Genomic DNA, 24,225 nt, shown 5'->3' on the forward strand with positions numbered 1-24,225 from the left:
TTCTGCACCAAAATCAGTAAGTCATCTCACTGATTTCAACTACATAAAATGAGAACCAGCATTATCTGCTTAGGTGGAGCACATTTAAATTCCTGTTAGGGCTGAAATAATAATTTGACCTAACATACTTCTTACTTATTTTCTGGGGACTTGAATGAATACCTGTGTTTTTGCAGAGCAAGCAGGTGGTTTCTGGCCTGGCTAAGAAGGCTTTCATATCCCCATCCCAGCAGCCACATCTCCTTGCTCTAAGAAGGATGTACTGCTTTGGCTGGAACCTGAAGCATGCCTGCACATACATCAGTTCTGGTATCAGCACCTCCCAGCACCAAGGCTTACAAAGTGCCACACAGGCACATTGCATTAATGACAAGGAGAGAGAAGGCAAATCCTTCAAGCACTTAGGAAAGACCAAATTTTTTAAAAAATATTTTTAGTGTGAAGATTTCATTAAAGAGGGACTTGCATTCAGACGTTGTGGAGCTCTAGCTTGGATCACTGAGTGTGTGTCAACATTACATCACCTCTAGAGCAGCAAGGTGATGCAGAGGTAGGCAAACCCACACAGGAGAACTGGATTCTGTCCAACAGTTTTGTTCTCAGGTAGGCCTGCAGGTTATGACAAGTTTCATGCTGCAATAGCTACAGTAGTCACTGCACAAAATTCACACCCAGGAACAGTGATTGCTTTCTGGAATCAAGAGCCACAAAAACTTAGATTGCTGAATAGGCTGGAGATGTAAAAAGGCTTATGTGAGTCTTCCACTATCTTCCTCATGAGGTAACATTACCAGTACTAAGCACTAGAGGAAATCTCCCACCACTTAAGTGCAAAGATGTTCTAAGCTGCTTACATTCATGTGATCATGGCCATTCATACAATCCTAGATAAGATGGTAATCCATTTCTCCAATTCTAAAGTATAGCAATTCATATCCTGTCTTCAAAAGCATCCCTTCTCTGCATCCAATTTTGAATTTGATCCAAGGTATCATACAAATAATTTATAGCTGACAAAAAGAATAATAATACCAGATTAAATTATGCAACATTTTCAGTAGTATCCTTCCTTGTTTTTTCTATTACCCCCTTGAAAAGACTGAGGAAACCCAAAATTTCTTAAGCACATTGACTCAAGCAAGGAGACTGTCATTTTATTAACTTTTCTTACTTATTTCACTATTTCAGGCATCTTAGAGATTCCTGGAAAGAACAGACACTGAAATAACTCTCATTTATATTAGCGTGTGCCATAATTAGCTGGAAGGGTCTGCTTTAATGAGGGCCTCTTTAAGGCTTGTCCATCTGGTTTCAATCACCTCATCAAAAGAGACAGCAAATGTTTCCTTCAGAATAGCTGTTTCTTACTCATTTCAATATGCAGTTATAAGTAAATAAATCTATTTATTTATTAGAAGTCACATTGCCAGTCTGCCATACAGAAGAGCAGCTCTGACTCCTGGTCTGACCTCAGAAGAAAGTAGAGGAGTGCCAGGCACTCCTTCCTCTAAGCACAGCCATCAAGCTCATCACCACAGCCTAAAAAGAGCTGCAAGGGGGAATTTTGATTACAACATATAAAATAAGAGGTAGTCAGTGCAGAAGACATATTTCTTAGTAAGACTTTTACCATAGCTTAACCAGTGTGTGCTTGTTGGTGCCTAGTGGCAGACCTGAGGATGCGTTTCTGCTCATTTTATGTGTGCTTGGGCTTTTGAAGGAGTGCTTAAAAATGAAATCTGGCCAGATCAAACCTACATCTGATTCCTCAGCAAAATGTGTATGTGCTATGTGCCCATAACAACTGAAAGCAAGCAGACATACTGTACACCCAAATGCTCACAGGGCAGAAGCCTACAGGATTCACTGCAGACTAAAGATGGAACATGATTACTGAGCAGTTTGGAATTCTTGCAAACTAAACCTGTTAGCAAGCTGACCACACAAGGGGCTGCAGAAACACATACTCAACCTTATGCTGTTTTGTGAGGTGCTGAGACAGTAACAAACCTGACCTCTTACTTCAGGTGGCTGGAGCATGGTGCTAATAATACCAAGGTTGAGGGTTTGAGCCCTGTGGGCCACCCACTTAAAAGAGTTGGACTGGATGATCCTTCTGGGTCCCTTCCAACTCAGAATATTCTGTGATTCCATGGTTCTTATTTCTCGTACCAAGCCTTTTTTTTTTTTGTGGCTCCTAATGGCTTCCTCTGGTCCCATAATGAAATCACCTGTTGGGTTTTTATTACATCTCTGTAATACTCTTCTTATTCCAGTTGTTGGTTCCCTTTTCTAACATTTCAACTCCTTTCACGTCTCTTTGAAGAGGACAAGTGCTGCTGGATTGAACTTTGAGCTTCCTAACCCCAAGAACTGAGCAGGCCCCTGTAAGAAAGTTTTCACAGGCGCTGGGCTAATGATTAATGGAGAGCACCCATAACATGTATAGTGAGTATTTCAAGTATTCTTGATTTACCTGGAAACCATAAGAAAGAGACTCAGAACTGCATCTTATTTAAACATGAACTTCTCCTGGCATGTTGCAGTAAATTACACTCAGTACTTCTTTCACAGCATCTTCCCTCAGCTGAGACCCAGACATTTTCTTCTTCTTGAGTCTGTTCAATACCTTTAATTCCAAGTTCTGGTGCTGAAGGAAAACTTGCAGTTGGGTAAAGCCACATGGCTCACAGCATCCTCCAAGCTTACAACATCTGTATTTTTTTGCTCCTTTTAAGAACACTAGGACATTTCAGAGACAGCTTGTTTCTGTCTCATCTTTGAAACTGTTCTCTTTCATGCAATTTCATCTGCCTAACCCTCCTCCTAGATCAACTCCATGGTGTAAAACAATACCAAGCAAGTAATCTCTATAAACTAAGCAGCAGAGATTTCACTCTCCTTGGTTTTTTATGTGGAAATCGTGCCCTCTCTCATCTCAAAACCCCTGATCATTACAACCTAAGAAATTCTATTATCATGCTATTGTGTCTGTTTTAAAGCAACAAGAAATGCAGTGTTAATTATTTCTTAAGCTTTTTGAAGCTTAATGAAATCCAAACTAATGTTATCAATTATGTTATCACCTACCTCCAGTTTCAAATTCTTTGCTTTCCATTTTCCACGTCTTGACTTATTAGAATAAATTTTGCATCTTATTGTAGTTATTCAACATTATTTTAGAAATCAAATATAAGCCAATTTCCAACAGTTGACACAAAATGCTGGCAATTCAAACACTCACTAAAGGAGAAAGCATGAAAATCACTTTTTAATAGTTTTCAAGTATAAAACACTAATTTCTACATTTGCTTATCCAATGCAAATTATCTCCTCTGTGGTCAGTTCCAGCATTAACTCTTAGAGATATTTTACACCATCATAACAGATTGTGTTTAATCACTGAAACATATCAAAATTAATTTGTGAGACAAGAAGAAGAATGTAACAAAATTAATGTCAAGATTCAACATTGTTCCACCTTTGTCGCAGAGTACCCCAGAGAACACAGCAACTCAGCAGCCATACATTTTTCTGTGAGCTGTATCCATTCTAGGATTTTATCCTTTTGCACTTCAGATTATTTCAGATATTATTTCTGATATTATCCCCCTGTACTAGTGTGCAGAGTCATTCCTACATTTCTCTGCCTAACAGTAACCCATGGCCTTGGGCCAGACCCAAATTAAAGTGCCAGACCCAATAAGCCAAGCCTTTTGCAACAAATTTGACTGAGGGCCATGATCCCCTTCCAGCCCAGTCCTTTCTCTCCTTAGGTCATCAAGTGCCTTCCACTAGATAACTAACACCTACTGACAGTGGAATAATAGAAAATAAAGCAAGCAAACCCCAAATGAGAGATAGAATATTCCCTTTTGTGCAAATAACAACAAAGAACCTGTGCATTTAAGAACAGATGTAAATGTAAAGCAATCTATTCAGAGTATCCTGCAGAGTAGCTGCTGTAGGTCATGACAGAAGCATAATTGAGCTTAAAGTCTCAACTCTAAGTCAGATTGTCAGATGCAGCAACAAATGAAAACACAGCAGACAGAGCTCCAGGCAGGCCAAGTATCTGCTTTAAATGTTATCTCTGCATCACAGTGCAGGTGGGAGTCTCGGTTTCTATCCAGTTACACAAAGAACCTTTGTTGTACAATTAGCCAACCAGAGCACAAACACTGGTGGTTCCTTTGTAATGCCAGCCAAAACGAACATTATGCTCCAGACTAATAATTTGTATTGCTGTTGCTCTGGTGAGGGATTTTTTTTAAATTTTGTTCTCATTTGGGGGTTTTTGTGGTCTTTTGCTGATGTCACTGTTGATATTTTGGTGATGATGGGGGTAATGTTTTATTTAAAATGCTTCTGATTATAAAGATTTACAATTTATTAATACTGGAAATCTCACTAATAAATACGGCCACATTTTCAGCCTACAGACATGGTAGTGCCTGTGAAGAGCTAAGCTTCAAACAAAAATCCAGAATTTTCTTTTCCTACAAACACCTTAAGTTCCAGTTAGTAAAAACAAATTCAGTAGTCAGGAGCTTAGCCCTTGAATAAGTCTGCATTTTTAACACACTTTTACATTCAGAAAAAGCTGAAAAATCGATCTGCAAAATTAGGAAGCCACTACCAATGCAATGGGCTTTGATGCATGAGGCCAATCGGGAATTATTCACAACAGGATGCTTTGGTTTGGTCCTTAGAGGACAAAGTTTTTAACTAGTAGAATGTTGGTCTGGTTGGTTAAAAATCAAGCTACTATAATTGCAGACTGTCAAATACTTCTATGCTTCAGACAGCATAAACCCTTCACCTTATTCTTCTGTTCATCCTGAAAATCCAAGATTTTAATTCACAAATAATGCATATTACTCTGAGTAAAAGAAAAAAGTATATAATTTTATCATTGGTGTTTGTGTACAATCTGTTAGAGGGCCTGATATACATTCATATGTGTCTTTCCCATTTTACAATTACCTAATTTCAGCATTTAAAGATTCCTCTAACAGCAGTTCTAAAATCCCACTTTGTTCCAATGCCTATGCAAAATACAGTTGTATCAGTTCCACTTCCAGAAGACAATTCAGTTTTGTTTCATGTGCTGCCTTGCACCACCATCATCTTCCTCTTCTACTACAGGTTAGAACGAGTCAGCCAGGGAAATTCCTGGAAGCAAAAAAAACAAATCAACACAGAATAAAAACTTTATCAGAATGGGCAAACAGTTAACTACCAGAAGGAATCCACAGGATATAAAAACTGCTCAAAAATGTTTCATCTGCTTTGGTCTAGAACGAAAAGAAATAACCTTAAGTTCTGGAAACAGTCATCAAGGACACTATACATTAATAACAGCCAGAGGGGGGAAAAAACAAACACACAGATAGCAAGGAAAGCAGATGGTATGGTATAAAAGGATCTATCTTCCCCATTTCCCAAATCTAAGAACAATCTTTCTGCCTTGCTACCATCTCTGCCTCCTCTGTGATTTAAGTGATGGTCCCTAAGGTTTTCAGAAACTCATCACCATGAAGCTTGCAGAAAAAGAAAGGAAAACACACACATACCTGTTTCTTTCTCTCAGATTGTGGATCAATCATTACATTAATAAGAGAAGGTGTTTGCTTGTCAGTCACACTTGCTTTCAGAGCATTCTGCAATTCTTCTGGCGTTTTAACAAAGTATCCTTTACCTCCAAAGGCAGACATAATTTTCTCATAGTGTGCATTTGGGAGGAGAGAAACAGGAGGTACACTGTAACAGAATGGAAAACATGATTAAGGGCATGGGAAAATTGCCAGGCTGACTAATTTAATTACTTTAGCATCAATTTTAAAGTCCAAGATTATTATTTTGCTGGCCTGATGAATTCTGGGCTGAAAGAACTATGGTACCTGTATCACCTAAGATGTGTTTACAGGGTAGCATACTCATTTTTATCTTCTGGAGACATTCATCAGCAAAGCTTTAGCCCAATTCTCTTTAGTTCTCTTTGTACAGAGATCTCAGTTCAGAAGCAGAAGTCCTGTGTAAACTCAGAACTCAAGTCTCAGGTAATTTTGGAGAGAATCAGGATTTTGAAAATTAGCCCACTATGAACTCTGTACTGTGTGGGCTGAACTGCTGCAGGAACCTGAGAAGTAATAGAGAATCTGTTGTGCAAACAGTAGGCTGGAATTAAGTTGGCTGTTTGCTTTTGGTAACTGGTTCTTACTTACCTGAACTTTAGCCCCAGCACTAAATTGATTTTATAAAAGTAATTTTAATTTGGATCATATAGCATTAAAAATTAAGAAAGCATCAATTTTGCTCACTTCTTCCACAGTTAGCAGGACATTCTCTGAAGATGCTTACCATGTAGCAGGGTCACCAAACTTTAACATCTCCTTCCAGGAATTTGCATCCAAACCAGTGTAAATCCCATTGTTGTTTACTACGATAATCAGGATTGGCAAATTGTATCTACAAAAAGACACATTTGGAAGAATTCTGAAATACTTGCCCTCTTCTCTAAGATGTTAAGAGTGTAGTTTTTCTTACAAGTTAAAAAAAAGATCACTTCCACCTGAAATATGATTTAATCATCACTGGTAAAGCACTACATCACAACAACATGTAGGTATTCTGGCTTGTTTTCATGCGTTTTACGGATGCTCCACAGTTAAAGTTAACCAGCAGTTAAAGTCTCCTAGGTAAAGTGACCCTGAAGAGCATCTTCTGCAGCCAAAAAAACCAGTTACCTGCAGATAGTCTCCACCTCCATTCCAGAAAATCCAAAAGCGCTATCCCCTTCTACGCAGACAACTCTCCTTCCAGGTGTGTGGTCTCTGGCTACAATTGCAGCTGCTATGGCAAAACCCAGACCCACTCCCATGGTTCCAAAAGTACCTGCATCAAGCCTAAAGGGAAAACTCAGAATTACTATCCCTTTATTTCTACTCAATCTCTTAAATTCATCCATGCCTTACTTTTAATACTCTGCCATATAGTATTCAAATACTGTTTTATAAACAACTGGTATAAAGAGATACCACATGTAAAGATTATTATATTCAGTCAAACATTTGATAAAACTGCAAATGTTTTAAGTGATATAAACATACTGGAACTCAAATGAAAATGAAGAACTCTTATACACTAGTGCTACAATAAAGAACTATTCTCATATGCTTTTAGCTTGCATAGTAACAGTATTTCAAAAACATTCAATTACTGTAGAGACAGACAACATGAAATATTTCTATATTTAATTCCTTGAAAATATAACTATTAGTCTGAAAGCTATTGATTAAATACTGCTGTTCAAATTTTAGTCTTCTGTTCAACCATTTGAAATCAAATTGAAAGCTATAATTTAGTTAGATCATTTCAATCAGAAGCACATAATGGATACAAAAGTACATAAAGCACTAGATTATTCTAGGGTCAACTGCTCGAATTTGCTTTCAGATATGTGCAGTGCAGTCTGAAGAGACAACCAGTAACATTACTGTGTCCTTATTTTAAATACGAGGGGAAAATGAACACTCTTCCTCCAACTCTACTGGAAGCACATGAGTTTTCTTGCTTATTTGTTGTTTTGTTCACAAAGCAGTATATTGAGTACCTACATCTTAGGCATGCAGGTTTACGCGAAAGCATACCCAATATATAATCCAATTTTCAAGTTTTCCCCTTTTGAAGTATTCCAAAAAAAGTCTTCATATGAATTCTTTTCAACATGAGAATTCCAGTGATTGTTTTTACTTTTCATCAATATTTACCACAGACTCTGAACACAGAAACAAACATCTAGGTCAGGGAATTAAATGCTCATCACTCACTTTCCACAAGAGAAAGAGCAACTATCACCTTTGTGCTGCAGAGAATTGTAAAAATTTATGACATGACATCAGTATGTGAGTGGAAAACTTTCCTTAATCCCTCTCTTAACATATTATACTTCTGTTTTCCAGACCATTATATTTCTTAGCTAAATGAAAACATTTATGCAGAAATGTAGTCTGTTGACTTAGAACAAAAGATACCACACCTTTGACGGGGATAGAAATTTGGAAGCATAGTTCGTCCAATGTCCATGGTGTTTGCTCCCTCACTTACTAAAATGCAGTCCTCGGGTATCAGCTCTCTAATGTGATGGAAGACTGTATAATAATTCATAGGCAGAGATTTCTGTAATGCTAATCCCTTAAAAATAAAAGGTATTAGTAACTCCCATGAATAGAATTTAAGGTGCAAAACAGAGACACATAAATAATAATGATGGAAATAAAAATACACTCTGTTGGATAAGTAAGGTTGGAGTATTTGGTTTTCCACATATTACATCAAAGTCACTCCTTCTGTATCTGTCCTGGTAACACAACAACGTATTTATCAGAGGCTCAACAAGCTCAGCAACCCTTCAATGGCCTATTCATTAGCAGAAGCTATTAAAACTCAGTTTAACTCAAGAGGCATATGAAATTTTTCTGCACCCAGGTTTGACTATTGACAACCCTAAGTGAGCTGTCATCTGTGCGCTGGGAGGTAATTCAAAAAAGCAATCTGCTAGAATGTATTTTTATTTTAGATTCCAGTCTTGGGAACATGCATCTGAAGTTGCAGAATATGAGTTACATAAAGTTAGGTATATACCAAGCATCTTTACTCTCTTGGTCTTAACAGCTACTTGCTTTTAACATAGATTAAACTTAGACCAGCATTGCTAAACTGCACATTACAAACAATGATTACGATTAGAAGAAAATTAAGAATGTGTCTTCACCCAAGCCAGCTTCCACTTGGAGTACTTGGAGTATCTGTCCATTGCTTAGAAGTCACTGCTCATAATACAGCAGCTCTGGCTGTGGTCTTCTACTGCTGGCTTTAAGAATCCAATCCCAAAGTGTAATGATTTCTACAGTTCAAATTTATACAAAATCATAAAATACTTAACCTATAATGTTTACAGTTCCTAAGCATAAGAGTAAGCCTGTACCAGAATGGTACAAATTTTCGAAGTCTGGGTGACTTAACTGAGAAATAATTGAGGAGGCTGGATATAGACCAGTTACAAAACTGACAGCGCCTGTTATAGCAAGAAACCTTTTAATTTCTTTAATGCCACACTACCTTTGATCTTTCCTCATTGTTCTTTATTTTCCCTCTTAGTTTCTGCCACCACTCTGAATTAGAAGGGTATTTCCATGATCTTTTCTTGAATTCTTCTAAGAGCTGGAACGATATTGAAATGCTGTAGAGGGGTCTTTCAATATGTTTAAAAGACAACAAAAGCATCAATAATAACATTATCAAGAACAATCCCAGCACAGTCGCAGTAACACAAATCAGAACCTTTAACATATAATTTGAGAATAGACTGGATATACAACATGAATATACTGCCTGAAAAATAGTTTTCCTTGAACACTTTTTCTTTTATTTTTAACTGGCAACTTACTTCACATGAATCAGAGAAAACTGAGGTCAAAACCAGAGGACATGGGACATTACGTTACCTGCTCAGTCACAGCCTTTATGTCACCTAATAAAGTTGCAGCTGGCCTCACATTATTCCCCAGCTCTTCTGCACAAATATCAATCTGTATTTCAAAAAGAAAGACAACCATTAACTCAAGGATATTAAGAACTTTTTTTTTCCAGTTCAAGTGAGGAACATGGCCTTACATACACAGATGTCTAAAAGTCTTCATACCTTGTTTTGGCTGTAAAGGTAACTTCCTTTGCCTTTCCTTGATATGATACCAGAAAATCCTGCATACAAAGTAAAACCCTATGGTACATACCTATTTTAATAAAAAGTCATATATATCCTTAAAGTTGACTGCTTGGTTCTTTCAAGCTTCTGCAGACACTGTAAAACTGCAACACTGTATGAGAGCTAAAAATCTAGGCTCAGGTATACCCTCAAAGTCTATACAAAGCAGTATTTTCTCACTGAGAAAACTGTGTATGCTACTTGACAGTAAGAATTTAGCGTGAAGAAACTGAAAAGTTGCAGCTACTGAAGCAAATCTATCAGTGATGCACGAGCTCTCTAAGGTTACATAAATTTATTTTTGACTAGGTCACACAGACTCTGAACGGACTTAGTATTTTAATACTAATCTCTGATAGTGAAAAAAATAGGTGAGATGAAAAATTATTTTCTTTAAATTTTTTAGGAAGAGGAAACATATAATATGTATTATTTGTAAAAATAATATTTGTAAAAATAATGTGTATTTTTAAAAATCTAGCTTAAAAATTAATGCTATTGCAAAGTTTGGAATTTTAGACTATGTTCCAGGTCAGTGTAAGCAGGACATCCAACATGTCGGATCAACTACTACTATTTGATCACAGACTCTTGGGGAGGAGATTTTAAGGACACAATTTAAGGACACAATTTAAATCTCTTTCTAAGAGCTGGCAGACTGTCAAATGCATTCATTAGTTAAATAGCCTTTCTTCCTCTTATTTCATTTCCAAGTGACTGAGCTCTTACATTATGACGGGATCTGAAAGCAGTTCTTTTTCAGAAAAACTCAGTCAAGAGAGCAGTATGAAAGATTCCACAATTTCAACGACAGTTTTCTTTCAATCACAGAAATTCCAATGCTCCAAAAATCACAACAGTATTGTGAGTCTAACCCTGTATTAGTCAAGTGCATAGAAGTGTCTGCCCTCCTCTTTATAGCAGTACCAAGCTCTTGATATCAGGAACAATATTATAAGCATTCTTAGAAAAAAATTAAGAAGCAAAAACCACAATTAAAGATATAAGTATTTCTGCAGAATTACCTTACCTATATGCACCATATTGCACTGTCAATCTGGCAGTACTTGTCACATGAAATACATTACCAAAATAATGCATGATAATTGCTCTGGGCAATGCTAGAACACAGAAGACTTCCATTAAGAAATAATTATTTTCCACCTTACCTGAATAACCTTTACATCCTGTCGATACCTTGGTGGAAGACCAAAATGCAAAATCCAATTCAACCTTGCACCAAGCAAGACGATTACATCAGCATGCTGTAATGCCCTAATAAAGGGAAATGACAAAACCAGATAAGAAGGAATCACTATTACATTTAACAGTCTTTGCAAAATTAGAAGCAATCCTAACCACCACAGCAAACCCCAGAATACACATATAATTCTTCCTTCCTCTAAGCTGCTTGCTTAGCCCCAAAACCCTGTATCCTTTTATACAGCCAATCACCAAGCTATTCTTGAGTTAAGGAACTTAAGAAGAAAATTAATTACTGTTTTCCTATTACACTGTATTTAGGAGAAGAATCATTACATTAGGAGACCAGCAAGATGCTAGAATGATGCTGAGGTTAAAGCAAAAAACTCACTATTGTGACACTGGCAACAGTGGGTGCCAAAGTTAAGATTGTATGGGCCTCTCAGTTTAGTCTCCCATTAATTTCCCTTCCAGAGAGGCAGACAATATTTGGTATATTCTTTTATTCTCCATTCTTCCTAGCAGCATGTTTAACAGTGATAAAGCTAAGATGCTCAGCAATGGACAGCATTTTACTTTCAGGGTATATAAATGTTCCATCTGCAAACTGACTCTCTGCATATTCATACATACTAGGGTTCTTAAGAGCCCATTCACGTTAATGTTGCCAAAAGTAAAAAAAACCCCAAAAACCTGTTAAAAATTATTTCAAACACAGTCTTTCAGTGTAGTTTGAAATATCTTACTTTTCTTTATAAATAAGGTGCAATTTAGTGATAGGGTATTGCAAAAACCACACAGAGACAACAGCTGGCAAAACTTCAACTGCAACATGGGCGGTTCAAGCTTCTGTTTATGGTGTTAAAGCAAAAAGGAGTTTGTCTAGTGTACAAAATTAAAAATTTAACATAAACTGTTTGCCAGCTCTGTTTTATGTCACAAAATACACACTAGCAACATTGATCCATCTACTTGCCATAGGTTTCATAGCTACAGATTATAAATATATCTCAAAGTATCTTCCTGGTCAGTGTTCTAAGGTGATCCACCTAAATCTGTTGTCCCTTTCCCAGCAAGATCTTCAGTACTCTACAGTGAGGTGCAAAACATGGTTGAAAATATTTTTGTGGTATGAATTTTCTCTTCCCTGGCGTCTGTAGACCACCAAAATTCCTAGTAGTTTCTCAGTTGTTAGGATTAGAAGCCTTGCTTTATATTTACGTTGATCTTGCTGCAGCTACACAATTTGGATGGTTATCAGGAACTACTCCTTTTGCCATTGGTGTAGGCAAAAAAGGCAGTCCACAAAGGTCCACCAACTTTCTGATGTTGTTTTCAGCATGTGAATAAGCAGCACCTGAATGAAACGAAAGAGACTGCTTAATACTACAGAAACCAACTGTATTTGCTTGAACTTCAATTAAGCTCATTACATTATGGCAGAAAGAGTTCTGTTTCCCATTATGAAAGCTGCCTGTTATTTTTCATTCTGAAGAACTCAAAACTAAACATGCCAAACCACAGATATCTACAGTTAAAATTTCACCTATTTTTAACAAAAAGTTTTGTTAGCTTGTGTTTTTTTGTAAGACTTCAGCTGAACTATTTTATCAATTTTTATGAAGCAGGGCAGGGAAAAAACCAGGAGATTTTGTTTATTTAAAATGACAATTTTTTAGTGGGTGAAGTTTGGTATTATGTAACAGAGACTTCTGCAGCAGCAACATGAGATGACCTTTTATGTTGTGTCATGTCATTTTTTGGTCACCCCCTGCATGCTGCTGTACCACATGCTCCATAACAACCTGCCCAAAGACTCTACTATAAGCCTTCAGTGAGAAGAGAGAAGCACAGACAAGTCCTTGCAAAGGTATGTGTTTGGGCACACATTTCCTGTGATGCTGCAGCAGTACATGGCTGCTGAATTAAGCTTCCCCAGGCAACCTAGACTAACTGACTGGTCCTTCATGCCTTGAATTCGTGAGCCTTAAATCCTGAAGAATATACTTCTGTAAATCTTTCAAAAATTCTGCTAACAACAGTATATAGCACACATCCAGGTACATTTGTTGAGTAGACTCTCAATTGCTGACATTGACAAAACACAGATCTTTTTTTAACATTTTCCACCTTTCTCTTTTGAAGAACACCCTTTTTTCATGTGTATCCAGCCGGAGAGAAAAAAAAAACAAACCCATAATTTCTTCTGATCTACCTTCTGGTTTCAATTTCACTACCTAATCAATCATAAGATCCATCTCATTTCAATCATTGCACTCCTTAATTAAACACAGATAGAGATCATTCCCCACATCTGCAGAAAAGCAGCCTGGGTTAAATGAGCTGGTTATTTCAATTCTTTTTCTAGCTGACCTGTATCTTCAACAAATGCACCACTGCACTGGCTAACACTCCGCAAGGAGTTCACTTCAAAAGAAGTGAACCAGCAGAGAGAATAATTACCCTCCATCTCCAGGAACTGATTACATTGCAGAGTACAATGAAAAGTCTGTAAAACATTAACAGCAGCAGCACCTGATGTGTTGCTGTATATCCCCACACAGGCAGGATGGCACTTTCAGTAAGAACCAACAGAAAAATGACTTTTGGTTACTCTGATCCTTGCTATATATGCCAAAGCATCAGATAGAGAATATAATTTCTTTAATATAATTTAAGTTTGCTCAGAATTTTGGAAGTGATCCCTTGGTACTGGCTCTAGGACTAAAGGCAACAGTTTTCTGATTTTTTTCTGTATAAACTTACATTTTATCAACTGATTTTTCTTCAAACTAGATGAAAAATAAACTATTACAGAACAGGAAAAAAATTTCTAAAACCAGAGCAGATTTTAATATTAAATTCCAAGGGGATCTGTGTTTTTATTACTGGTTGGTTGGTTTTTTTGACTAAAAAGATGGCTAACACTTCTGGGGGAAAGCAATCACTGTTCTTGTCCTGAACGTGCACAGTTCAAAGCTACATCAGAGCACTCTACCTTTGCCAATGATGAGCAGAGGCTGCTTGGAAAGAGCAATGACAGAGGCTGCATTGGATACAGCAGAGTGTTCAGCCATGCTGATGGGAGGTGGCAGGCAGCATTCCACATATCTAAAGCCAAGCAAAACAGAAGAGGCTCTTAAAAAAATTCAAAACAAGAAATGCTGAAAGGCAAAACCTATTGTTTAGCATAAAATTGCAGTTGCTACACACCATGTTACAGCATTTATTAGAACAGGAAATGTTTTTTTCTAAACAGGCTTTGAAGTTTTCCCTCCTTGTTTCTTTAATCTTGTAGGTAGTGTTGTCTCAGAGATTTACAGTGCCATCATTAGATTACCATATTAACTCATTCTTTTTTGCATATTTCATTACAAACTGTAACCTGTACCATGTTATGATGGAATGTTACATTTAGAGGCTGGATTTCCTTGTTTTAGGAAAATAAAACACAAAATTAACCTATAAATGAATTTCTTTTGTTCAGTGACTTGAAAAATAATGAAGGTAATCTTTACGCACTTGACAGAGCTCTTATTCACCTGAAGATTCACAAAATCCCCGGGTATGTCAATATAGCAGGAACCTGGACGACCATACATACTGGTTCTTACAGCCTAGAAAACATACAATCACAGCTTTAATCACTGTTTGACAGGCTTTTAAAAATATTTCTATTCAAAAAAGCAAGAAAACTCTTCTGTAGGCAGAAAAGGTGCAGAGTTTCATTTTGCTGATTCATCGTAGTGGAAACTTCCATGGACTGATTTTTACCAACAAAATAAAGTTTTGATAGCTATTTATGCTTTTTCTTATATACCTTTCAGCAGATGTACAGTATTAGACTCTAAATTCTTTGTTTAATTTGCAATGAGACAACTGCATTATCAGCTGTTATGTTTGGAGATATAAAATTAAACATTCATGATGAATTCTACTTAAAGTAGCACAGAGTAAAACCAAGATAACCAATGCCTACATTTTCTGTTGCTTTTGATCCCAGTTCTTCTATTGCAGGTAGATGCTCTGCTGAATTTGCACTTCTGTAAAGAGTATGACTGTATGCAGAATTTAGGCTGACAAGGCTGAAGGGCTGCTACAGCAGCACCAAGAGACTTCTCTAATCCTCTCTGAAGCACTGAGATAAGGACGTGTTTTCTCTCACTCTCAAAAAAACCAACAAAGCAACAACAGAAGTCAAACCCCGAACACAACCATCTCCACTGCCCCCCCTCCAAATCTCCTTCACATGACAGTGGTAAAACAGCTGAAGCATTACATTTCTAGTTATTGCATCTCTCCCTAAAAGCATTTATTTCATAAAAATTTTCCAACTCTATCTGAAGCTAACAAAAAGCACTGCAGGGATCAGTAAACATCAGACTGGTCTAGGATCTATTTCTAGCCAATTTCATAGCATTGTTCATAAGGCAGAACCTCCCCAATTGTTAATTTACTCAATCAACCATCACCTCCTATTTGCCAGAGCAAATTACTTAGAGTAACAACTGTACAAAAATAAACCCTCAAAACTTACACAGGTGACAGTTACCTGATGTTCTGTTGTTAATTTTGTATTTTTTCTTACCTTTTCAATAACAGCAGGAATAACTTCCAGGCTGCTTGGGCGGACAGACAGCTTGTTGTACAGCCTGCCAGCTTCAACCTATATAAAGGCAAATAACCGTTGTATTGATTTATCAAAGTGATTTGCTCATTTCCGTCTCATTTCAACATGAATAAAATGAAAGAAATGCCAGATGAAAAGCAATAAGGTGGAAACCTCCTCATGGAAAAATGCAGTAACAGCTGGTGAAAACTGTCAAAACCATACTCATTCCTCCAAGTGCTTAAGGTTTTTTGCTTTTTTTTTCCTTCCCCATAAACTGGTTTATTTTCTTGGACATTTTGCCTTTGTCCATCTCAGAACAAACAAAGGTAATTTATACTAGCTGAAAACCTAAAACAGAGTATGAATTCCAACATAAGTAGGCACAAGGACATTCCAGGCTGTCTGCTGTATTTACACAATGTCAATTTTAAACCAGTAGATGGAGCAAATCAACAGCATTATAAGATCTGCTAGGAAGTGGTAGTGTTCGGGAGCTTTTTCCCTACAATAATGAAGAACAAGAATTATTTAACTGAAAACTTTCTATAGAAAGTTTTATGTCTGTGTACCTGTGGGAATTCTTGGAAAGCTCCCATGGTTTCCTGATTTCTGTCAGAAGAACCTCCAATAACAATCAAAGGCCTAGAAAAGTATATTAAAAAAAACAAACAAAAAAACCTCATGAGTGTGTATATATATATCACCAACAGATACAGAATACAGAAATGGATTCTAAATATCAGAGTGTCAGCCAGTAGCTTTCCCAGCAGCTCTTGGTTCACCAGTTTTGGGACAATTTGGCCAGATTAAGTGACTTGCACCATAGAAATTCTTAAACCAAATCACATTGCAGGCAATTTTCATTCAAGTTTGATAATATGGGTGACACACTGGTTTGAAGGGATGACAACACCTAATAAGAAGTTAAAAAATACTGATTGGTCCAAAAAGTATTAAGATGTGTGTTTATAAATGGTATTGTAACATGCACAAGCACTAGAACTAAGAAACAAGCCCAAACACAATTTTTCAAAAAGATTATATTTTCTTTGTATACAGTTTGGAACACAGCAGAAATTAGCTGACTGAGAGTACCACTCCCTGCATTTTGATTTTAGCAAAAAAACCTCCAAACCCCAAATAAACAGACAAAAAATTAACATGCCTGCAAGCAGTCCTGAACTTAAATTAGTTCAAAACTATGCGAGGAAGGGAGTATTACTTTAAAATAAGGGTTTGACATTCCACAGGAGTGCATTTTTATTGTAATTTCCACAAAATATAATAAATAATTTTTCTACAGTGAAGGAAAACCTATCTTTTATTCAAATTGTAGGTCAAACTCCTTAAAATGATAAGTGTTGAGTCAACAGAAGAGAGTTGTTTTATTAATCTCCTTATTCATCTGCACTATATTGAAATGTTGGGTCAATAGCTTTCCAGGCTTTTTCTCTTGAACAATTTCTCTTCAGATACGGCCTTTCCTTTGACTGCATTTATCTATACAATGTATCAAGCTGAAACATTTCCAGTGTGTTCCATGCATAATCCTAAATTTAATCACCCACAAGGCTTGGGGATATATGTATCTAAATTCAAGCTTCATAAGCAATATCCATTTCTCTGCCATAAATCAAAATCTCAGTTCAAATCCCCCGGCGCAGTGAAATGAGAACTTCCGGCTGTATTTTACCTCTGTGAAAAATTGTTATGGAAAAATGCACTTGGTGACTGCTCTACACATTTTACTCTGCTTATTCTCTCCCCTCAGCAAAATGATTATTACTATCCAAGACTGTTTGACAGTGACAAACCCAATGTTCCTCTCACTTGCCTTTTCCAAATTTATTTAAATATTTCAATGAACAAAGTAAATACTTCCCAATTACAAAACTGGTCTACTATTTAGAAAGCCAACTCCAACAGCTATATCTTGAAAAGATTTAGTTCTGCCCTTGAAGTTTAAAATTCTACCTAGAAAGAAGTCTTTCCCTCCAGGAAATCATTGTACTACTGTCACAATATTGTAGACATTTTGAAGACCAGTGCTTATAAAGCAAGGCAAAAACAATAGTGAGGCAGAAAGAACACTTGACTATAATGAAACTAATAATGATAAGTCTTATGGACTTGCAGGAGAAGAACTTCAATAAACTGAAAGAAAAAAAATAACTCCAACTTCAGGGAAAGAGCATGCTTGTGTTTAACCCATATCTTACCAACTATCACACACTTGTCTTTGGAGTCTATTGTCACAACCAGACTGAGGTACAAAATCTTGCTCAGAATGAGACAGGACAGGATGCAGCAGCATGGCAGGTAATTTTCAGCATAAAATATCAAGAGGTTTTACCCTCAAAAATGTCTCCTGCAAATCCATAAGTAAATTACATTGCACACTTCTGTCTTATAACCAAACTCCTGACAGGTCAAAAGCAAGGTTTTCATATAATCTTCCTTTTTTAGTCTAAGGTCAAATAGTGACAGCAAAACTTAGTCAATAACTCATTTTTTAAAACAAGAATTTTAACACTAAAGGACTTTTTTCAAAATGTCAGACTTGGTTTGTTAGTGTTCCCATTACCAAGCTTCCCCCATCCATCAGCCACTGCTAATTCAGTGTTCCAGATCACACTGTTCTGGATCACATTCTGTTCTGTGAACACATCTGCTTGGTATTGCTACAGCTTCTTCCCAAAATACCTCAGCACAGCTTTCTGAACAGCTTTCAGTGGCAGACCAGACAAAGCTGTCATGTCTCAGTGAAGGCTTATAGAGTGAATCCTATCCCTCTGTACATCTTTTAATTCAATACTTAATTACTGCTCTAAATGTCTGCGTGGGGAGAAAATAGAGATTTTAACAATGCAGTTGTCAATTTATTCACGTATGAAATACAGTAATTCAAAGGCAGTATGAATTTAAATTTAGGAAACACCTTTAAGATGATTTCCATGATCATGAAAGCATTACATTATATTGACTTCATTTTCAAACACATCCATACAACCAGCTATACTGATAGATTTTCTAATATACACACAATTGGGTAGGACAAAATCAAGAATTTTATCCATGAGAGTACAAAAAATGTAACTAAATTAATTTTAAAGTTGATAAAGGATGAATTCCTTTCTCATTATCCACATGAAAGGGGAAAAAAGTAAAATACTAAATAACGTGGAGCTCAACATCTGAAACAAGTATCAACACACAACTACTGAAATTGTAAAGGGAAAATGCAGTTAAATTACCAGCAGTTAATGGTTGCATTTGCCATTCCACTGAGGGCGTGTAAGAAGCCTGGACCAGACACTACAAGACATACTCCTGGTCTGCACAGAAAATACAAAAAGAAAAAAAGACGAGGGAAGAAAAGGAAAGTGAGCACAGGAAACACCAAATAAATAATCAACAAAAATTAGTAAGGTGCTGAAATATAAAATACTAAAGTTTTACTCATGTCATCAAAACTCATGAATGGCTAGGAATTTGTATGAATGACTAAAGGTAGACATGGAAATCAGGACCTATGAAGCTGTACCAATCCAATTAGAAAGACAAGTGAACAATTATGTGCCACCCACAGAGGTGGGCAATATACACAGGCTCATCCTAACACAGTTCCCAACTTATTCTATCACATTTGCACCACCATCTAATGTTTATATGCAATTTGGGAAATGTATGTTTGCAGTTTTCTCAACTGCACTTTATCATCAATCACCAATGAAGAAAGCTCATACTGGAAGAAATATATCTGATTCAACACAAGTTTTACTGAAATTTACTTCAGGCAGAGACACTTGTTATTGCTGGTGATGAGATAAAAAATGGTAATTCTTAACTAGTGAGCATTTCTTAACAGCTTTGCACACTCTTTACATACCTGCCAGTCAAATATCCAACAGCAGATGCCGCGTAACAGGCCTGTTGAAAACATCGGAGTTTATTATTATTATTATGATGTATATATTTAATGATATTTTGTACATAACTTTCAACAAAAATACTGAAAATAAGCAGATACAGATTCTTCCCTGACTATAAGAGCTTAAATGTACGTAAAAGCTCCACTTAGCCCTTTCCATTATAAGACGTGTCAATGAAGATTAATGTGAAAAATCTCAAGACTTTCTCCACTTCTCTCCACATTTCAGGCTCCTGTTGTTAATAGATATTACATTAGGATTATTCAGGATTTGAAAAAGAAAAGTATCAACCAGATAAAAAAACCCAACAAAAACCAGGGAAGAAAAATAAATAGAACAAAACATGAAACTTCTGCTTTCCATTGCCTTCTGGATGAAAGTGGAAGAGGGACTTGCAAGAGAAAAACAACAAGCAGAAATGCAGCCATTTCAGAAATACTGTATTTCAGAAGTCAAGCAAAGGTTGAAATCTCACACTGGAGAGAACAGTTAGATGATTCGGGATTGTCTTTTACAAGCTGAGCTGCTGAAATACTTCTCACTCCACTTCGGTACCACACATTTAAAGAAAAATTGTGTTTTGAATAAAAATATGAAAGTAACATCTACAAATGTTAACATCTATAACATGAAACATCTGGATATAAATTTCACCTGGTAAAAAGACAGTATGTGATCAAGAAGTTTACAGGTGACAAGAGAACTCAGGAATTCACATGTGACATTGCTCACTCTCTCATATTTTCATACTCCTGTCTTGAAATCATCAAGTTCTAACACTTAATGGAAAAATCCCTAATTTTGCAATATTTTGTAATTTTTTAAGTAAGCTTCTGGCCTTAGAACCTGCTGCTTTCATTTTTAAATAGAGTGGAGATTTGACTTTAGTTATAATTGAGTGCTCTGGTGATAAGATGCCCACTTTGGTTCCAGCTTCCACTATTAAAGGGTTCTCGAGCTCAATTCCCTTCACTGCTGCACCAACTCTAGCATATTGTATGCTCACAACTAACTTAGGATACAAATATCAAGAAATTGCTCTGAATACGTAGTGATAATTATTATTAAGATTAAGAACTAACATAAACAATATGTGTTGTTAACAAATCACCACATAGTAAAGGGGGTTTTGAAATTTAGAACTGATCTGGGTTATCAGTCTTCTAAACAATCGCAGCAATCTTTAATTTTGCAAGGACAGGTACAGAAAACACACCCCTGTGAAGCTGCCACACAGTTTTCCCTTCAAAGGGCACATGGATGCAGGTGAAATGCTTCTGGCAAACTTATGCCATGTCACAGGCCACAGGAGACCAGCTTATGGGTATTGGTGGTGCTATCTTTAGCTTCATGCTTTCATCAGGTGCTTCTATTCTGCACTTCTATGAACTTTTCACACAAACATCAAGGTTGGAGAAGACCTCCAAGATCACCGAGTCCAACCTGTGACCAACCGTCATCTTGTCAACTGCACCACGGCACTAAGTGCCAGGTCCAGTCATTTTTTAACACCTCCAGGGATGCTGACTCCACCACTGTCCTGGGCAGAATAAGAACATAATGATGCCAACCAACAAGTACATTGCTTAATTATTATCTCATCATGAGATTTTATTGTGTTTTAATTTTTATGGGCCCTATTTCCTATGAACACTACTAATTAAAATATTACTACTTTTACAGGGAAATCCTTTTGCTACATCTGGCCTAGAAATGAGATAAATACTCAACCTCTGGAAAAAACCCTCTTAATTTTCCATATATCATATACATCTGCCTTCACCAATAAAGGAGGCAGCTGTATACACATCCTCCACAGCCAGACCACACAACTGAGACATTTAAAACTATGACATGTATATAATGAGTATATCTTGAACATACTATATATAATCTTCCAGCCTTTGCCAAGAAATTACCTCTTATTCACTGAGGATAAAGAAGAAACCAAAACTCACAAGATGCAGCTCCATTCATCCTTTTCTACTCTCCAAAGAGAAATCCTGACATTTTGACATTAAAACTAGTCTTTGTGCTGTTTTTATTCCACTAAGGAAAGCAGCTCATCATCTATTAGCACAATGTTTTTTGTCTCCTTCATCTAGTGAAGAGTAATAAATAGAACAGCATCTCATTTAGCAGTGCAAAGCAATCTTCTCTGTTAATTACAGACACACACGAGGAAATTAATTTTAATAATGTTAGTAACCACAGCTAAAACTAGAATATTTGCTAAATTGCCTACAGGAACATAAAGATTGTGCCAAATTCCCAGTTCTTCAAAGACTCAAGTACACCTTTTAAACATGTTTGTATATATTTGCCTCTCTCATATGTTATGGATTTTCCGTAGGGACATGCATTCCTCTAAATTCTCACATTCCAATATAACAATGTAAGGATTTGACACCAAAAACATACAGCTCACAATTACCAGATTTAGGAGAACTACTCTAACAATACTTTGTTGAGGACTGGCACAATCCCAAAGTTTACTGACTACACAAATTAAAGAAAACTGGCAACTGCTGTAGATCAGGTATGGGAAGTTGCTGGTCCCTGTGCCATCAGTTCAGCAGCCAGCTCCCCTTCCTGTGCAGCAACCCTTGAAAATTATGTATAAACCTGAGGTTATTATCTTCAACCTCAGACCACCCCAGAATCTACTGAGATTAAACAGTTACTACTGTGGGAAACCAAACAAATGCTGAACTAGCAGCTGAAGAGCTTGGCTCTTAGTTTCTGACACCTACACAACAAAGTTGAAATATACATAAATAATAGAGCCTTAAGTACATGTTCATGGTTGATTTTGAGCACTTGGAAGCATTATTACTTTTTATGGTTTGCTGTTCTGTGAGCTTTTAAAACATAGTTAAGGAAAAAAACCAATAATTATTTAAATTGTCAGAACAAGTTTATCAATCAACAGGAAAACTTTCCTCTTTGGGCACTTAAGAGCACCACACAGACAAGGGAAAAAAATAAAGAGGTCGGTAATAAAGTCCTAAAAAGAACTAAAATATTACCAGATGGAGTGAGAATGATGATATTGGAAAGTGTGTAGAAAGCTACAGAAAACAAAAAGCCCTGGATGTGCATCTCAAAACCCAGCAGACAATATCTGACAATATATCACTTGAAGGAGATAACTTTGATAATTTTTTTTTTCTTTATCACATTCTGTCTTTAAATTCTTTTTTTCTTATTTTTTTTTCTCCTATCCTTGCTCCCTTATTGGAGAATGCCATTTTTAAATGCAAGATGCAATTCCCTTAACAGAAAAGGAGGAGCCACTTTAAAAAGGAAGTGGGGAAAGAAGGGCACAAAGCAACACTCAACCCAATGCACCATTCCAAAACAACAGTGGCTGCTCCGGTAAGGGTTCTTTAAAGGAAAATTCAAAGACCACATTCTTTCTTGTAAGGAAATTTAAACTGGGTTTTGTTCCATTGTAGAACAGTTAAGGAAAGGGTTGGTCCCACCACAGATACATACTTACAGCTTGTTCATTTCTCATTCCCACATACTTTATTCCAACCGCCTGGGCTGCAATTGCGATTTCAGTGACTGGAATACCAACAATGCCAAACATGTATTCAATATTCTATAAAGAAAAATGTTGGGAAAAGTCAGACTGTTTTTTCCCCAAAAGACAGCTTTAATAAGCACAGACATGCTAACTACACAGGCACACTAAAACTAAAATGTAACACACATAGTCACAGAGAAGCTCACAGGTCACTGTGAAAACATCAGCTGGTGTTTGCAGCTCAGCCCCCTGTGGCTGTGAAAGCCCTGGATTTTGGGGTTCTACGAGCAGAGGGACAATGGTTCAGTGCCTCGGTCAATGTGCATTTAGTGCTTTCTACTGAGCAATTCTCACCTGGGACATCTCTGCTATGTCACTTTCCCGATCCTCAGTATGTCAGCTTTGTGTTTTCAGGAAATCACGGCAAAAAGCCCCCAAGAAACGGTTGAGAAAATACCGTGTCCACAGAAACACAGAGCTAAAGAAGACGACGCTTATCTGGATTACAACTGAACTACTTTCCCATGTTTCACAGGCCAAACGCAGTCTTCTCCCAAGACCCGTGCCAGGCCTGCAGCATCTCGAGTTTAGAGAAAAGGTTTTTGTGGCTGTACAGGTGGCGCAGGAGGCACACCCCGGTGTCACGGGGAGAGCCGCAGAGGCCCCTCGGCATTGCTCGGTGTAATGGGGGATCGCCTGAGCTCGGGAACGGGCAGGATCGGGAATGGGCAGGATCGGGAATGGGACAGGCTCTCCACAAGAAGGGAATCGGTGTCGGTCTAGGGAACGCCTCCCCGGGGTTAGCAGCTCACGGCCGCCCCGGCGGCACCGGAACCGGGCCGTTCCCGGCCTGTGCGGCGGGACCTCCCTCCCTCCCTCCCTCCCACAAAGCGGCGGGGCGAGCCCCGTCCGCCCACCCCCGGGAAAACGGCAGCGCCGGTCGGGGTGAGTCCGGCCGCGCACATTCACTCGCTGCAGGCTATCCCGGCCAGCAGGCTGCCGGCCCCACGCCCGCGCTCTTACTTGCGCCCTGAGGGCCTGGGCAATGAGCTGCGCCCCGCTGACCGCCTCGCCCGCCATGTCGGTCCCGCCGCCCGCCTGGAACCGGCCGGACCTGCACCCGGGCGAAGGGCGCGCGCAGTGACTGACAGACGGCTCGGCCAATCAGACAGCGGAG

At 37.7% G+C, this 24,225-nt stretch overlaps 1 protein-coding gene across 1 annotated transcript; it reads right to left on the bottom strand.

The window, feature by feature from the left end:
* Positions 1 to 3,754: 3,754 nt before the first annotated feature.
* Positions 3,755 to 24,172, bottom strand: HACL1 (2-hydroxyacyl-CoA lyase 1). Its single transcript, XM_083866066.1, has 17 exons — positions 24,072 to 24,172; positions 23,019 to 23,123; positions 19,474 to 19,514; positions 18,839 to 18,919; positions 16,154 to 16,226; positions 15,561 to 15,638; positions 14,495 to 14,589; positions 13,971 to 14,083; positions 12,194 to 12,329; positions 10,939 to 11,044; positions 9,510 to 9,593; positions 9,124 to 9,225; positions 8,042 to 8,196; positions 6,750 to 6,908; positions 6,364 to 6,471; positions 5,577 to 5,763; positions 3,755 to 5,175 (listed from the first exon to the last, which is right to left on the bottom strand). The coding sequence occupies exons 1-17, from the start codon at positions 24,126 to 24,128 to the stop codon at positions 5,143 to 5,145; spliced, it is 1,713 nt and encodes a 570-aa protein (XP_083722192.1). The 5' UTR covers positions 24,129 to 24,172; the 3' UTR covers positions 3,755 to 5,142.
* Between the last annotated feature and the right edge of the window lie 53 nt (positions 24,173 to 24,225).

Source organism: Zosterops lateralis (assembly GCF_965231275.1).
Source record: "Zosterops lateralis genome assembly, chromosome: 1".
Lineage (NCBI taxonomy): Eukaryota > Metazoa > Chordata > Aves > Passeriformes > Zosteropidae > Zosterops > Zosterops lateralis.

Excerpts from the sequence above, each read along its gene's own strand:
- HACL1 (XM_083866066.1), bottom strand. The coding sequence starts at position 24,128 with ATGGCGGGCGAGGCGGTCAGCGGGGCGCAGCTCATTGCCCAGGCCCTC. Across the intron at positions 23,124-24,071 it reads CCCAGGCCCTCAGGGCGCAA|AATATTGAATACATGTTTGG; the intron begins GTAAGAGCGCGG and ends TTTTCTTTATAG. Across the intron at positions 15,639-16,153 it reads CTTTCCAAGAATTCCCACAG|GTTGAAGCTGGCAGGCTGTA; the intron begins GTACACAGACAT and ends GCCTTTATATAG.